General features: G+C 38.7%; 1 protein-coding gene across 1 annotated transcript in view; it reads left to right on the top strand.

Annotated features, from left to right (window-relative positions):
• Nucleotides 1–17,516, top strand: part of APBA1 (amyloid beta precursor protein binding family A member 1) — a 37,274-nt gene that overhangs the window by 547 nt on the left and 19,211 nt on the right. Inside the window, exons 2-5 of the mRNA XM_035891053.1 lie at nt 1–790; nt 10,887–10,988; nt 14,251–14,290; nt 17,332–17,477. Of these exons, the coding sequence (XP_035746946.1) occupies nt 1–790; nt 10,887–10,988; nt 14,251–14,290; nt 17,332–17,477 (1,078 nt within the window). The remainder of the gene's footprint in view (nt 791–10,886; nt 10,989–14,250; nt 14,291–17,331; nt 17,478–17,516) is intronic.

Genomic DNA, 17,516 nt, shown 5'->3' on the forward strand with positions numbered 1-17,516 from the left:
TGCCGAGGCTGAGCATGGCGAGGCCATTCATAATCGAACATTGCCCAATCACTTACATTTCCATTCCATCGAACACGAGGAAGCCATGAATGCAGCTTACTCGGGTTATGTCTACACACATAGGCTCTTCCACCGAGGAGAGGATGAACAGTATGCTGAGCCTTACGCTGACTATGGACTGCAGGAGCACGTGTATGAGGAGATAGGAGACACACCAGACCTCGATGTTAGGGAGGGGATCCAACAGTATGAGCGGGAAAGGGAGGAAGCTGACAATTACCGCAAGGAGGCACTTGGTGCCCGCCTTCACCATTATGATGAACGGTCTGATGGAGAGTCTGACAGCCCTGAGAAGGAGGCAGAGTTTGCGCCCTATCCAAGAATGGATAGTTACGAACAAGAGGAGGACATTGATCAGATTGTAGCAGAGGTGAAGCAGAGCATGAGCTCCCAGAGCTTAGACAAGGCAGCTGAAGACATGCCAGAGGCGGAGCAGAGTGTGGAGCATGGTCATAGTCTTGCTGGTGGTGGGCATGAAAGTAATGGCCAGCTCCCAGCTGGTTCTCGAGTTACATCCAGCTCGGGAGAATCTGTACAGAGGTACAGCAAGGAAAAGAGAGATGCAATTTCACTGGCCATCAAGGATATTAAAGAGGCTATTGAGGAAGTGAAGACAAGGACTATCCGTTCTCCTTATACCCCCGATGAACCTAAGGAGCCTATCTGGGTGATGAGGCAAGACATCAGTCCAACCCGGGACTCTGACGACCAGAGGCCACTAGATGGAGATGTGAGTATACAAAACTTTCAGGTTATGCAAGTCTCGTTCCTTTAATTGTGACATATATGGCAGTGAAGGAGGGTGCATTTTGTTCTTGTTCTGTGACTCATTCTTCAGTAAAATATGTAGTGCTTTGTCTATTTTAAATTTGTACTATAGAGGGCATTTAAGAGGTAAGCATGTGCATTATCAGTGGGCCAAATTTTTCTTTATGAACCACTGCCAATCCTAGTTGTACTGTACAAGAATTTGTCACATGAAATTCTTTACTTGTTTTTTCTGAAAAAGGTACTGTTACATTTTTTTACTGCCATGGAATATTTTAGAATACCTACAGAACACTTTGTCTTCTATTATTTATCCTTGTGTGTTTCTGTTCATTCTAGGTTTCTAAGTGTCATTTGCTGTCACATAACAAGCCTAACAGTTCCATCAGAAATCTGTTAAAATTCTTTGTGATGGTATCACAGATCAGATTCATACTCCAGAAAAGTTGCAGGTTTTTTGTCCACTTGAAGGCTTTAGAAATATGTTATGAACATCAGCATACTACATTATCACTGTAAAGTGTTTTCACTCTCCAACGATGTAAGTGTTGAAGGCCATCATTCAGATTTACAGCATCAGCATTTCTGAAATTCTGTACTTTTGGCACAAGGCTTAACTTGGATCAGAATCAGTTCCCAGTTTGTGGTTCCTGCTGCCTGTATGATGATCTTTACTTGAAGTTTTATGGGTTTTCTGTATTTCTAATAAAATAAACTCATGAACAACCATTAATGGCATTAAATTTATGCCTGATATGAAAAGAGCTGCTAGACTAAATTTACTGGCCAAAAATAGTCTATCATATGGACCCATGCTATTACTGCAAGGATAACTGCACTGCAAACATCTGCTCCATCCTCTTTATTGCTGTGGAATGTTTTTTGTGACCTTTGTTTTTTTGGAAGAACACCAAAAATAGAACTTTTTGTGTGTTATTTGGTGTTTTAAACTGAATTGTTGTAATGTTCTAGGAATGCATTAGAACTATCCAAAACACCTCAGACTCTGCAAAGGGAATTCAGATGATGGAAAAAGATCACAGGCCATGTAGATCTATGGCAGGCTTCTGATTTTTTTTTTTTCTGCCTTCAAAATGATGAAAGCGAGTATTCTACAAATGGGAAGAGATTTTTGGAGCATGGCATTTAGGTTGCTGAAAAAACATGCAAGCTGGTTGAGACGTGTAGCTTCCAGATTCTATTTTTCCTCTGAAACACACAGTGATTAGCATATTTGGGTTAGTTTTTTGCTTCTTCAAAGTTTCATTGAAACTTTTTCTTTTAAAAGAACTGTATTGCAAAAATTAATTCTACAAATATTTTAAAAATTGTGTCTGTTACAGAGTTGATTAGCAGACAGGTGGAGGGCTAAAGCAATCTTCTCAGGTTACTCTATAGGGGAGAACAATTATTTTTAACTTAAGTTCTTAATAATTTCCCAAACCTGTAATTATTTCTCTCCCCTTTTTCAAATAGATCACATTACTCTCTTGCTGTACATTTTGATCACCATGTTGTCTGTGTTAGTAAGTGCTGTCTTCGTCTGGGAGTGTCAAAGAGCTTCCTGTTGCTTCCTGATTGCCTGATTGTAACACCCAGTGCCACAATGGTCGCAGTGACATCAGGTTGGGGGTCCTGAGAGCACTGAGTCCTTCCTGAAGGTGCTCCACCTGCTCTCCAAAATCTTGCTGCACCTTGCAGAATTTAACTTTCCTAAGGTATGCTGGTAGGAGTCAGCCTGGTATGTTCATATAGTAAACAAAACTTGTGTTTCTGTTGGTCTGCATTTACATTAGGTCACCAAGTTTTGCACAGAAAGTTAATTTCTCATTCGATATTTTTCATCCCCTGTCAGGTGAGAACATGACTGAGATTTTCAGTGCTGGCTGTGATCAAAACAGTGATATATAATCACCATTAGTGTAGCTCAGTGTAAAGATAAGTGATGGTTGTCGATGTGCAGATAGTCTGTGTTCTTGGAAAGAGGAAGTAAATTAAGCAAATAGTTTAGAAGCTCTTTAGCAGACTGAGGGGAGTATCTGTTGTAAAAGAAGGGACTTTGGACTGGGTAGGAATTTTATTTTTCACCGAATAGGAGGTACGTATTTGCTTTACTGTATTTTTTAATTCAGATGCCAACTCATTAATAGTCTGAATGGTCTGCCTTCTTTAACAAAGCATTCTTATAACTACCTAGCATTAAACTGGGCAAAATTAGGTTGTGTTGGCTAAGTGAGCATGAATGACCAGTCGTAATAAAGTTTAAGCCCTTACATCTAAATGTAGATTTTTCCTCTGTCTCCCTTGAGAAAGAAACAGGATCTCAGACAGGAGATTTTCATTGGAACCAGTATATGCCAGAGATATTATTCAGTCTGGTTTGTAACATTGGCCTTGAAATAAGAAACAATTATATAACCAGAATGTTTAACCTTCAGGTAGGCACGCTCTTCTTCCCCCAGAAGTATCAAGGACGTAAGTGATGCCAATTGGGTGTTTTCATTATCTTCAGTTATTTTGCAGGTCTATTTTGAAAATTGTCCTCACATTGTTTTTTAACAAAACCATTTTGCTTTTAGAGATAGAATTTACTGGAAAATACTTTTTCAAAACATTTTGTGTTGTTAATCATGTGATGTTGAAACTGGTAGGAGCTCTTTAGATCCAAATAGCAATCACTTTTTATTTAGCTAGGAGCTCTCCACAAGAGAGCAATAAAGCCAGGAAGTCAGAAGAATGATTTGCAGTTGAGACTCATTAAAGACGACAACCTCTTTTGCCTTTTTTCACAAGAAAGAGACTGTTAACTCCTCAGCACTGAGCGTTTGGATGATACATTCACAGCAGAATGCTTGGTAGGATACCAGTTGGAAGTGTCCAGAGACTATTTTGAGAATGCAGCAATCCAGAAGTGTTCAGCTAGCCTGCACCTTAGTATAGTTTGGGACTGTTAGGAAAGACACGCAGCAACTGTAGTGGTAAGAAGGCTAGAGATCACTGTATCTATTTGTTTTTAAGATGCCCTGTTTCCAGGTTTATTCACAATTTAATCTACCAGGCATTTCAGTCATTCCTGTGTATTTCTCCTCAAAAGAAATCTTTGGTAGGTATATGAAAAAAGAAAATTACTCACAGCCCACGGACAATTCTACTGTAATAAACCTTGGTATTCCTGTGATGTAGGAGGCAGGTAGCAGACTTCTGTGAATAAATAAATAGTGTATTGAAGTACCTGCTTAATATATAACAATGGAGAGTATTTGCTGTTGTGTGGCTTGTGCACCCTGGTTTAGTGATGCATGCTTTTACTTGAGTAAGAGATGACCTGGACATCTAGTTTGTAAGGAAGGTGGTGTACTTGTGTATTTGATAAAAGCTGGAAAATTCTCTCAGTGTCCTTTGAATAAGTGCAGTAAGATGTTTTTTTTGAAGGTTGCCACACATGAGAGATGAACAGTTGACAAATATTTCCAAAATCTATTTATCAGAAAACTTTTTAAACCAAAGCAGACCATTCCTTGGGTATGGCCTCGTGAGAATATCTTTTTCAAATACAACAGCAGTTAGAGCTGCACATCTGCAAGAAACGTGACATCAGGAAACTGACCTATGATGGAAGAGACTGTGGAACTGCAGTTAGGTTGTGTTTTCTGAGTGTGAAACAGGAGAGAATCTCTTCACATCATACTGAATAATGTTCATAGCTGGAGACCAGCACAGGCCTTATGGTACGCACATGTCTGAGAGTGGTGGAGGGGGACAGCCTTTAGGAAAAGGTGTTCTTCTAGATGCACACAGTTATCTCATGGGAAGGGAAAGCCCCTATCCCATTTAGGTAGGTCTTGCCCGTCACTCTTCTCTGTCAGATTCTCCACCAGAAACCTGCTGTGAATGTGCCTAGCCAAGCACAGAAGTAGTGATGTTTGAAGATCTAGATAGAAGACATCTGCAGTGCATGGATCTGGACTTGAGGATGAACGTATATGCAAGTGGAGAAGGGAATAATTTTGTGCAGCAGACATCTCAGACTACAATTAACCTGAAAGCCAGGTTTTATCAACCTGCAGGGGTTTTTTGCTGTGTCTCAAGACTTCGATTGTGCAAAGCCCTCTCACTGGTATTCACAGTCTCTGGTCCTCTGCAGACACTTGAGGTAGTGCAATGTTAGAATAAATCCTAATATAAAGTAAAACCACATACATGGGTGGTTTGGATTTGTGAAGTACAAATTCAGAGCCGAAGACAAGCCTTTCAGGTAGAACAGAACTGAGCTGCATTGTTTTGCTTTTCTGTTCTTTTTGGTTATGTTTATTTTATTTCAACTTTGAGTTCTCAGTTGCAGGATTTTCTCAGTTCTGGTAACTCCAGAAGAGAAGTGTTTTCCGTGGAGATGGATTTACTTCACTTTTTCCACAGCAGGAGTAATGTATTATTAAACAAGGCAATAGAAAAGTCTGTTTTAAATAATTAAGCAGGTTTTAGTAATAGATGAACAAAGGGGGAAAAAAGAGAAAGAAAAGAAATGAAATAAAAGATGAGTTTATATTGATAGGATATCATTTTCTTTTTCTGAGCAGACCTTTTAAAACTGTTGGTTGAGCACACAGAATACAGGTCATCTGTGCGAGACCCACAGTCTTAAAATTATACAGAAAAAAACCACCCCAAAAGCCCCAAACCAAAAATCATTTAAAAACAAACAGACAAACAAACAAAAAGCATTTTAATATCCCGGGCAGAAAGCTTCATCAATCATAGAAAAAAGATTAAATTTACCAATTAGACTTCTTGAAGACAAACGCTCTTCAGATTAGTTTTACGGGCTTTTAAATTACAGTGAGCACTGGATACATAATCCCTTGAGTATTTTTTTTTTTGTTTAGTATGTTTTTTAATTATGGAAAGATGAAAGCAATTTCAAGTGATTTTTCTGTGCTGTTGAAAACTAGAACAGCACTTGTTAAAGTCTGTTGAAATCACAGGAGGGATCCACACTAATTTTTTCAGACTGACACATGAAGCTGCCTTGGAAATACAACTTCAAGTGAAAGTACAGCTAAGGAGGTCCGTGCCCGAGAGAAAGAGCCAGCACTGAACCAGCTTCCTGGAGCCCTGCTGCGCGGGCAGCCTTCCATCCAGCGCGCAGGCTGCTGGGCAGACCCTACCCACACAGCCTGTGTGTGCGATCTGACGGGTGCTCAGGCTCCGTACAGCCTAAGATTTTATTCAGAGAGAAGTTACCAGCTCACAAAGTGTGACTGGGGCACTAGATGGTTACTGCTGCTGACTCACGTGGCCAAGAGACTCTTTTTTGAAGTGGGCAAAATAAAGGGCACCTTGCCCTAAGAGGCTCAGTTACATTTATTGTTTGCTCACTCGGACTTTTCTATGTCAGATCTAAACCTCTGTGTATTCTTAGGTATTTATTTTTATTTTGTATTTGAGACATAGTACTATAACAGTGACAGGAGGGGGTCTTTCTTCAAAGACTTTGACAGAGATACACAGTTATTGCTTAGGTCAATATCGCTGGTTTTGTAACTTTTCAGTGAATTTTACTGAAGAATTACCACTCAGCGGTGTTGTGCAAACACTCATGGACAGTGCGTTTGTTTTTAAAAAGCTAGTTTATTCGTAGCTTTTGCATAGTGTAACGTGTAGACAGTCAGATCTCTCAAGTGGGATTGTCGATCACTGTCCAGGTGGTGGCAAGTGGCAGGAGGCTCCGTCCTTGCACGGCATCATGAGCTGCATCAGGAGATTCCCCAAATTAAGATTCACATCTGTGTACTAACTGGCGGGGGGGAGGGAGGAGGAGGGGGGACAGGTCCTGGACCACCCAGCAAACTCATGGGTTAAGTGCACTGGGTATGTGCAGGGGCAGTTACACCACAAGTACAGTACAAACTTAAGTTTCATCCTTATGTCACAGTGATAAATTAAATTGCATAGATTGGGCCACAGTATACATGTATGTATACAGTAGTTCTGAGTTGGTTTTACTTTTTCAAACTCTCCATTCTTATCACTTTAGTTAGAGCAAATTTAAACAGAGACAACCAATAATGGTGATTCATTATATTGTAAGAAAATTCAGCTTTCAGCTCCATTCTTTATGGGTACTTTATGCCATGTAAAAGCTATGAAAGCTATGTTGATGGTCTCAGTCTCTGTTTTAGTGAGTAGAATCTGAGCTGTTCAAATCACAGTAGATATTCTGACACAATATGGTTGTGCTAAAACCTAAGAGAATTACTGCCATAGCTGTGCTGTACTGGGTGGTGCTTGTGAAATTATGCATCCAACTATACTTGCATGTTGGACCTGAATATTTCATAATGCTTTGACCTTTGTCTGATGTTTATGGTTACCTCTCAGAAGACTTTTTATCACTGAAATCAAATAAATTTGAAAGCCTTGCTTTATCCAGTTGACTCCTCTAAACTAATGTGCAAGAAAACTGTAATTGCCATTCCTCTGCCAAGAAGCCTGTAGGTGGACATTGGTGTCATACAAGTAATGGCCTTTTGTTTAAGGGAATCTTGCGTTGAAGTATTTGTTGATTTCATCCCCTCTGTCCCAGCCTTGTGTGTGATGATGTGACTCCCTAGGTTGCACTCTCTTCAGATAAGTTGCTGCTAAAAGGAGGTAAAACAATGCTGCTTTTATAAAGCCAGGGTGGGTGGTTTTATCTGAAGGTGTTTCAGTGTCAGTTATGTGTGTCTTCATGACCAGCTGGGTTGACCTGGATAGGTGAGATGCACCACGGTGCAACACAATCCTCTCCTGTTACAAATTCTGTTACTAAATCCTCCTGCACAATAGCAAGGAAGGTTTCTCAGGTGAAGTGGGTTGCATGTTAGTTAGAGTCAAACAACGCCAGAATTGAGATGGAGAATTTTTGGATGTACCAGGTTGAGTATCGTAAGAAAAATGTAAGTAGATTTGCAAGAGGAGAAATGGGATAACTAGTACATTTTTGTTGCTGCACTTAACACTTCGTAATTCCATTGATGGACCTCTCTATGTAATAACAGCATGCTTCACATGAACTTACTATGTTTGTTCTGACAGCATTTTTGTTAGGCTTCCAAAACTTGTTTTGTTAACAGACAACAAAGCAGTCACGAATCATTTATTTTAGACTTCAGTTGTAGTGTTTTGAGCAGCTATGCAAGTTGTCTATCCACTATGATATATCCAAATAATTCTTGTTATTGCTGTGACTGCATTCTTTCCCTGTGCATTGTATATGGTACTTCTTAAAATGCATTTTGATGCAGAAGAGAACGGAGTGCTTATTGTTCAAAGACTGAACTTTTCTGTACAAATGTTCTTGGGGACAGCTCTCATGTCATGTCACGTAGCAAACTTTATATGATGTTGGATATTTGGGTTTGGTAGTTTTGGTTTTGGTTTGTTGGTTGTTGTTTTTTGGGTCTTTTTTCCCCAGAAAAATTTGAGCAGGCATTGAGCAGGCATTCAAACAGAGCACATGGAAAGCTGTGTGATTTATTTTGATGGTTGCTTAATTCTGGTAACTTTGTAGATGAAAATACCTGAGTAAAGATATTTGTAGTGCTACTGGAGTAACTGTTAATACCTTTTAAATGGTGCAAAATTACTTAATGTCAGCAACCAACTGGTTTAAATGAAATCATTGCTATCACTTTAGTGTGTGAATATGAGAACTTCTAGACATTTTAAAGAACTTTTTTTTGTGGAAACATTTGATTCTAAAATACAGCATGCTTTACTTGATTTCTTTGTTTATTATTTAAAGCTTAATTCTACAATAACCCGCTGCTATTATTAGGTTGATAGCATTGTGCACCTTTTAACTTTAATCCTAATACAGAAATACTACGTAACTGTTGGGAATGTGAGCACTGTGAGGGCGCTCTCTTAAGCAAACAGGCATTGCCGTTTGTGCAGTTGAGTCACTGTGGCACTGTAACCCTGGTAGTCGCACAGCGACTCAGGGGAGCCTGCATCTCTCCCACAGCCCCTGCATGAATGCAGTGGTGCAATGAGCAACCCTTCAGTCCGACAGCGCGAGCATGTGCCAGTGTTCTAGGGACCATTTCACAGCTGCATCTGGTCAGGGGCTGTTTCACAGCTGCATCTCCTTTTTGCCCTGCAGTTGTATTTCAAAATACAGGGAGATGCAAGGGCTGCTCTTTTACCCAGGAGATAGCTGTAAAAGGAGTTGCTTCTGAACTCTTTGGAAGCCCTTGATAGTTAATTATAACTCTAATATTTACTAATTAGCAAAGATAGACCTTTTAAAGGAGTGAGGGTAAAGAGAAGGAGGAGGAGAAGGGAATTTATTTTCTTGTTTTGTTCCATATCTGTGAAGCTAAGCTTGCAATACTTCAATATGAACTCAATGTTTCAGCCGGAGTGGAGGCATAGCAGGAGGGCACTCCTAGATTGGAGCTGGAAGCGTAGCTCTGTTCTGGTATGACTCATTGGCTTAGAGAAAAGCCATGTAATTGTTTGTGAAACCAGAAGAGTAGTATTTGACTGTTTTGCCATCACTGATGAACTGTTGAGCTGGCAAAGCTAGGGCCAAACTCCCTAAGTCATGGTGTAGAATGCCAGGGCTGCTGAGCTAAACACCCAGCTTGCATAGCTAAATGCTAAATCTTCCACTGAGGGTTCACATTTTGGCATATGCACTGACATGTTTTGCAGGTATCTCCCTAAGGTCTGCCTTTAAAAAAGCCTGCTGGTTGAAGCTTTGTATTCTCATTTTGGTCACTTTCTTTAATGTGTTCTTGTGCCATACCCCCATACCAGTCCCTGCTGCTCTGGACTTCAGATACCTTGCTACAGCTTTTTAGTACCACCAACATTCATTAGGAATTGCCTGTGATTAGAATATCCTTTCCCAAGGCATTCTTTCCCTTTACCAAGATACTTGCTGATGGATCACATACGTCTAAATATTCCACGATACGGCTTTTCTATGCTGTTCCTTTGTTTTTCTGCTGTGGCATTCTTGATGATCATGAAAAACTAGGACATTATTGGAAGGACAGTTTCTCCACTGGCTTGTTTACGGTGAAGGGAGAAAAATGAGAAAATCTGATCTAGAGAGCATGTATAATACTAAGATCATAGCATGAACTGTGAAATATTTTCCAAGTTTGTGCTGTATCTAGGATGAGGAGTTGTAGTCCTTGATTACACTGGTATTGAGTAGCCTTTGAATATATTCATAAGTCCTTGAATACATTAGTATTACTCCATACAATTTATGAAAATTGTTTTCAAAGATTATAGAATAAGATTCATGGAAAACTACTGTAGCCCACATCTGGTCAGATTAGATTAGTTTAACACTTCAGGTTAATCATACCCAAGAGCATGTGTGCTTATGGGGAAGTAGCATTCTTTTCTTCATGGTCCCCAATTTGACGAGTGAGTAATCGTTAGCTGAATCCCTGTGTTCTAGTCGTGGTCAATTCACCTGTGTCCCATCACAGCTTGCTTATTAGTGACTTCATCTTTTCTTTCATAGAATGTCAGAGCTTAGGACATCAGTCTGCATTGCCTGCAGCCTTCAGTAAGCTCACAGTCATTAGCCTGCATGCAGTAGGCATGTACTTGTGCAACTGAAAATCCTGTAACTCAGCTTAGCTGAATGCTGACAGTAAGTGTTAAGTATTTTGGCCTAATACCGGTATCATACGATCCTCCATTCACCTGGCAAAAATACTGTTTTATGACACACTTTTTGGCTGAGTGTTGCTTGCCACTGAGTACAGCTTTTTATTTTCCAACTGCTTCATTTCATACATGACTGACAAATAGACACAGGTGTTTTAAAAAAAATTTAGCTGTTCAGAATAGGTCCACTGAGATACTCGTATGTGATCATTATGATCAAAAGCAAAGGTTAGTACATTTTAAAAGTGTTTGTCTTGTTTTTTCTTTTTTTTTTTTCTTCTTCTCATCTCTTATTTCCACTGCCAAGTTAGAGGAAAACATGAAAAAACAATTTTATACGTTGGTCACTCAGATTTATTATTTATTTTTTTTGCCATGTCTAGTCTCCATCTCCAGATTCCTCGTCCCCTCGGGGTGCTGAATCGTCAAGTAGGCAACATCACCAGGATGTCTGCAGTACAGCAGAGGCCTCCACTAATAAAGAGGTAGAGTGATATATTTTTAAAAGCCACAGTCTTGTTCTTGCTGCTTACACCTTTTTATTTTCCTTGCACCCTTGTTCCTGTGCAATCCCTTCACGTCTTCCAAACTTGCAACAGCCTTGAAAAGCTGATTCGTAGCTCCTTCCTCTAATGCTTGCCTGGCTGCCTGACTGAATTTCTAACATACTTCAGACTGTTTGTCATGGCATTTCTGACTCTGTGTTCAGCTGCCACTAAATTTATTTAACAGACTGGGAGGCATTGATTTACCAACCAGCCAACATCACCTCTCTATTAGAGGCAAAAGGAAGAAGCCCTTTCTTTGTTCCCCACAGAATGTCTTCCTGCAAAGAAAAGAATGTTTCTCAGCCAGATGAAAAAGCTTGCTCAAATAAAATTAATTAGGTAGTAGTTTGTGCTGCTTAATATTTTGTCATTGCAGAAACTGACCTGCTAGTGATTCACAGTCAGAATTCAGTTCCTGACTCCAGGCTCCTCAAAATAAAGCTTTGCAGTGTGAAAAGAAATTCATTTGGCATAAAAAGTATTTGGATAAGTATAGGATGGCTCGCTCTGTAAACAGGAAAATCTGCAAATGTTTGGTTTATTTACTTTTTGGTTTTTAAACTTAAAAAAAATCTGGAAACTGTAGTCTAACGATACCATATTGTTACTGATAGCAATGCATGAGTTATCTTCCCCAAAAAAAACCTGTTCTACTATAACTGGAAATACTGATTAAAATTGAAACACTAATTAGTGTTAATCTTGTAATGTGTGTATTTGTGCCAGTCTGTATTTGCATTTAGAAAATAATGAAAGGTCTCAAAAGACTTAAGAAACTCAGTTTCTCATGTGCTAAAGCCTTCAACAACAGACTTTGCCATTAAACTTTCATCTGCTATAGTTAGCTTGTTAAAGCCTTTAGCTTTCTTCAGTACAGATTTTTTCACTTCATACATATCCTAACTTTTAGCAATTTTCAAATATCAATAAACTGACCCAAAGGAAGAAAACAAACAAGATGCTACTCATTTCAGTTTTTAGCATGTGCTCACATGTAGTGTCAGAGGTAGTAAACCAGTTTTCACAGTAGGATGTGTCAGGCTATTTGTTTCCCTCAAATGAGCAATAATACCTGCTTTAGTACTTCCAATGCAAGAACAGCAGTGATAAAGCAGACTCATAATTTTGGGGAATGACTTCTAGGTCTTAGTAAAACCTTTTTTTAAAATATAAATTTTATAACACTAGGTGGCAAGGAGATTAACAGGAGTAATGAAACATTAATGACCTTGATATTTCATTATTCATGGATATGTAAAATTAAAAGGTGTAGGTTTCCTCCTATTGGTAACTTTACCTGTTACTTTACTATTCCTGTGGTCTTAATAGAATGTCTTTCAACCTGGGCAATGAACAAATATCCTTAATTTTGTGTGGTTTTGCAATAAAATCGTATATGATGACAATTTACACCACTCTGTCCTGAAAAGAAGTTGCATCGGCTAGTCAGATTGCTGAATAGTTGCCAAATGTGTAGTTAGAGACTTTGGTCGCTCTGTTTAAAAATATGAAAGTTCTTTGGAAAGGGCATTTATATGCGTGAGCTGTCTCAGGTGTGTAGGGGATTTGTCCTCTAGGCCAAAGTGTTGAGTCCAGTGGTTGAACCTCGCTCCTAGCACTGCACCAGCAGCAATTAACAAACAATTGCTGAAGTCAGTATGGGTGGGTGGTCCAGTAAAAACATTCATCTCAAGAGATGAAAGAGACACAGATCTGAAAAGGCATGTTGGTGTCCTCATAGCAACTTAAATGCTTTGGCAGCAGGAGATCATTGTTTATTGGCATCTTTATTTGTGTTAGTACAATCCCTGATGGAGAGCTTCCTTGGTTTCGCAGTGCAGTTTAGTCATTTTCGTAAGGAACAGTGTCAGGCACCTTTTGTTTTTATTTCATGAGTTGTTTTATTTTATAGCAAGACGAGCACCACTGGTGGAAAAATATTACTTGTTACATCCATTTTCTATTTGTTGCAGTGGAAAACACTCCCTGGGGTTAGTCACTAAACCTGTCATGTAACTGTGACCTTCCCAGTTTACCTGGGTTTTCCACTAATACATAGAACCTAGTAAGTTGCCCATCATAAAGGAAAATAATTTGGCATATAATTCAATGGATATTGTCTGGAAATATACTGGAAATTGTCTAAGATATTATGCATTATTCTGATCATATAGAGATCTTCTTTTAATAAAACTCTATCAAGCAGCCATTGGAGTTACTGCTAATACAATCAGTTGTAGATTCGCTAAAATTTTGTAGTCCTTGGACTATCCGAAATTCTTATCTGCAACATACAATAGCAGCAGATATTTCAATATACATATTACCATCTATATATTGCCACACAGAATTTTCTTTGATAAATTTTCCTATATGTTTTATGTTATTGATTATAACAAAATGGTGAGTCTTACTCACTGAAAGTTGTAGCTTATAGGTGTTCCAAATGTTAACCACATGAGTCTTTCACACAAAATTGCAGTTGGAAGTATGGTCTTACTTTAGATGATGTATTTACACATGCAAGTCGGGATTTTTTTTATTTGTTCACCTTTTACAACATTGAAGCTACCAGATATGGTTTTGTGCTTGATACAGGGATGAAGTGTTAGTGAATTCAGTTACTCCACAGAATACAGGTAGCTGCCTGACCTGTTAAAATTCAGGAAGCTTTTTGAAGGCTGTAGTAATGTGAGGGATACATCTAAGAACAGTCCTGATGAATAACAGAATTTGGTTAATGAATACAGAATTTGGTTAATGAATAACTGACTGGGCTGATAGTTTCAGTCATGAGTAATAAAAGTACAGTGTAATCTTATATATTCCTGCATATATGTATTAGTAGTTGGAAGATCCAGTATCTTTGAGATGTGATGTGTTTTCCTGCATATTTCTTGCTAGTAAAAGTAGAGCACCTATTGGTAGACACAGTTAATATACTACTGAACACCAACAAGTAGCTGAAAACTGGGCCTAGCATGTTGCCTGATAGATAATGACACAAATGGAATACATTGAATTTAACTCTAGTAGCTGCTTAGAGTTTGAAAATACTAAATATAGTAATAAATCTTAATAAATGGTGATTGTCCTTTGCTGTGACTAATTTGCTTTTTTTTATTTTGCATGGAGAAATTTTTACTGCGTATTTATGCATGCTCTGTTCTGTTTGAAATCCTTTTTGTCTTAATTACAGTCCAGAAAAAGCTTGGCTTCATTTCCAACCTATGTTGAAGGTAAGATAGTTCTACAATTTCTAAATTTTTTTTCATATCCAAACCCCACCAATATTTATACTGTATAAAATTGTATTTTTATTTGCTGAATAGAAAAGCTGCTAGGGTTGGATATACTGATTTAGATTAAATTGTGTCCAATCTGGAACCTGAGCTAAATCCTACTGTGTTCTTTCAGAAGTTCAGAAACATGGAGCTTTTATTTCTGTTAGTGTTTCATTCATAGTTTCTGTCTCAGTGCTGCTGGTTTTACATCAGTATCACTTAAAGCACTACTGATTTTTTGTGGTATTTACACAACACATGTGGGTGTGTATGGACAAGAAAAATAGGTTCGGCGCCGATTTCAATTGCCAGGCTCAATCCAATCTCAGTTGGATTAATTAATGGAATTAAATTAATTGGATTAATTGGCAGGCCTGCCAGAGGAAATCTGCACTGCTTTTACAGCTACTTGTCCTCTAATTAAATACTGCTCCCTGTTTTAGAGTTAAGATTGTGCTTGTACTACTGCTGAGTTTATTCAGAACAATGTGAAAAAGCAAGTTACCTGCTACATGAACTGCTGTTACCTTTGTATGAGTCTACATCCTGTGTTTACAGGGAGACTGCATGCTGTAAAACCCAGTTATGCCATTATGAGAGCATGACAGAAGCAGAAAATTCGAAGTTTCATTTGGGTTTTTTCCCCCAACAGCATTTGTTCCATATGCTTGATGAAATGCTAGAAATACAGTTGATGTGATGTGTCATTTGGACTGCCTTGGAACTCCTTGGATTGCTTTACAGTGTGCTGTGTTTAAACGATTATGTGATCATTCTCTTTAGACTACAAATTGTCCATTGGTTTAGCTTTCAGTGTATGAGCTGCGTATTTTGGAGTCTGTGGCCAGAATGTCAATTTCATGTATTGTTTTGAAACTAGCTGGGCTTTGGAATTTTGCAGAAATAAAGGTTCTCTCTTAGAACTGAAATTCATCACCTAGTGGTAAACCTGCCTATCAAGGGCTATCTTCAATAATCCTCCCCTCCTTTAAAAAAAAAAAAAAAAAAAAATTGTAAACTACACTTTTCTTAGATCTTGGTCCAGTGCAAAATTCCTTAGAAAAAAAAAAAAATTCCATTTATATGCACTAGCAGTCCAAGAACCTGCTAGGACCTATGCTACACTTCCATTCAGGTAATAATTTCATTGTCAGAGGTAATAAATGGGGGGGGGGTGTGTGTCTTACAAAAGGCAGTGCTGTCTGTACATTCACCTCTGATGAAGACAGAGCACATACCTTTTTTGGTTTCAGTATGCTTCCTTCTGGAAGTCTTTGTCAGTGTATGTTTATGGTTTTTGTGTTTTGATCAGAAATTGTACTATAAAGGGTTTTGTATCCTTTATAGTGAAGTGGTGGAAGTGGTGAACAAGCCTTGACATGGAGGGTAACAAATAGCAACTCTTAAAATGCTGTATGGTTTCAGGACTGGAAGAGTGTACAAATATATAGTACTTCCAGATGCATAAATTTCCCTAAGGAAAAAATGCCATCTCTTTTTGGTCACGTACTTGAAGTGACTGGTCCATTTTGAGAGTTTTCTAGATACATAGTATCTGAACAAATTCTGCACACTGGAGATGAGCATGTTAAAATGACTAGTCATAGATTTTCACATTTAAAGAAACCATAAAGGAGACAAACTTGCTCACAAGATTTATACATCTACGTCTGTCTGTGTGTGTAGTTTCAGTGTGATACCTATCTCCAGCTCTTTCTTCTGTTATTTTAATCTTAATAATGCCTTGCATTTCTTTGGGGCCAAAGTTACCCATGCTCATTCTGAGCGGTTGTTAATCTCTTCTGTTACAGTAAGAACAAAATTGGCATTCTGAGTAATGTTAAATGTTAAACTCCAATGCCTTATATCTCAAGATACCCCTTGAACTAATAAAAACTCTATTCTGATATTGTAGAGTTTTTGCTTTGTTCTTAGAGAAAAAAAAGGCAAACCCAAAACCAGTTTATTTTTTTGGTGGTAAGACGTGGACACTTTTTACCATTAGCTTTCTTTAAGGTGATTTGCATTTTCACTTGTCTTGAACCTCAATTGTTTTTCCTTACTTGTAAGAAAGCAAGAAGCTTCATAGGTTAACCAGCCTCCCTTTTGGATCATCGAAATTTTAGCATGTAGCAAGGTGTTAAAATAGAATATTTTTACATCTACAGGTTTTAGATATAATTGCCAAACACCAAAACACTTCCAGATCATAAATGCTGCTTTGTAAGGGTATGCATTTTTGGGCACTAAATGCTTCACCACCCTCTGACTTTCCACGGAAGCTGATGGGAGTCAGATCGTTAAGAATCTGTGGGATTAAGAGAGTTGTTTTGCCATCAGAAGGGCCCATGCTCTGTGTATTTAACAACATTTTTATTTAACTCTCTGCCTCAATATCCTCGTTGAGACTAAGAATGATTTTTAAAGATCTTTGGCATAAAAGTAGTCTGCTTAATTGGGCAGTCAGTCTTCTTCGTAAGGGGAGACATCTTATTCCTGTAAAGCATTACCAAGGAGGCTCCTGTGCCAGTTGTACTGACCACAGCTACGCACAAGTGAGCAGGTGGCTGATGGCTGTTACTACATTGTACCCTTCCTCCTCCTGTTTGCGACTGTTGGTCTTACAATTGCAAGGCTGGTTTTGGTGCTCACCCCTCACCCTCTGAGTTAGGTGGGACACCTAACTGTGTCTGTCCCTTTGTAACAGGGAAAACTCAGAGATTATAGTGCTCCAGGCTGACCCCTGCTCACAAAAGAATGAGCTATTGTGAGAGACAGGCTGGATTAACAATTACAGTTTTTGCTGGAGAGATGTCGAGATCATTTACTTGGCATTTTGTACCTTTGAAAGTACTGGTCACCATATCATCATGATAAACTAAAGTATTTCAGAGGAGGATTTGCAGCCGTCAGGGGCAGGCTCAAATTATCAGAGTACTGCTGTTTTGCTGTGGTTCAGCATGGTTTTCTTCAACGTTTGCTTTCCTGTGTTACAGTTCCTGGACCTTGCGATCCTGAAGACTTAATCGATGGAATCATTTTTGCTGCCAATTACCTTGGCTCAACTCAACTCCTTTCTGATAAAACTCCTTCCAAGAATGTGAGAATGATGCAAGCTCAGGAAGCTGTCAGCAGGATCAAGGTGAGGAATTTTTCCTGCTGCTTCTCATACGGGTGCTTT

Source organism: Egretta garzetta, unplaced genomic scaffold (assembly GCF_000687185.1).
Source record: "Egretta garzetta isolate BGI_Z169 unplaced genomic scaffold, ASM68718v1 scaffold173, whole genome shotgun sequence".
Taxonomy (NCBI): Eukaryota; Metazoa; Chordata; class Aves; order Pelecaniformes; family Ardeidae; genus Egretta; species Egretta garzetta.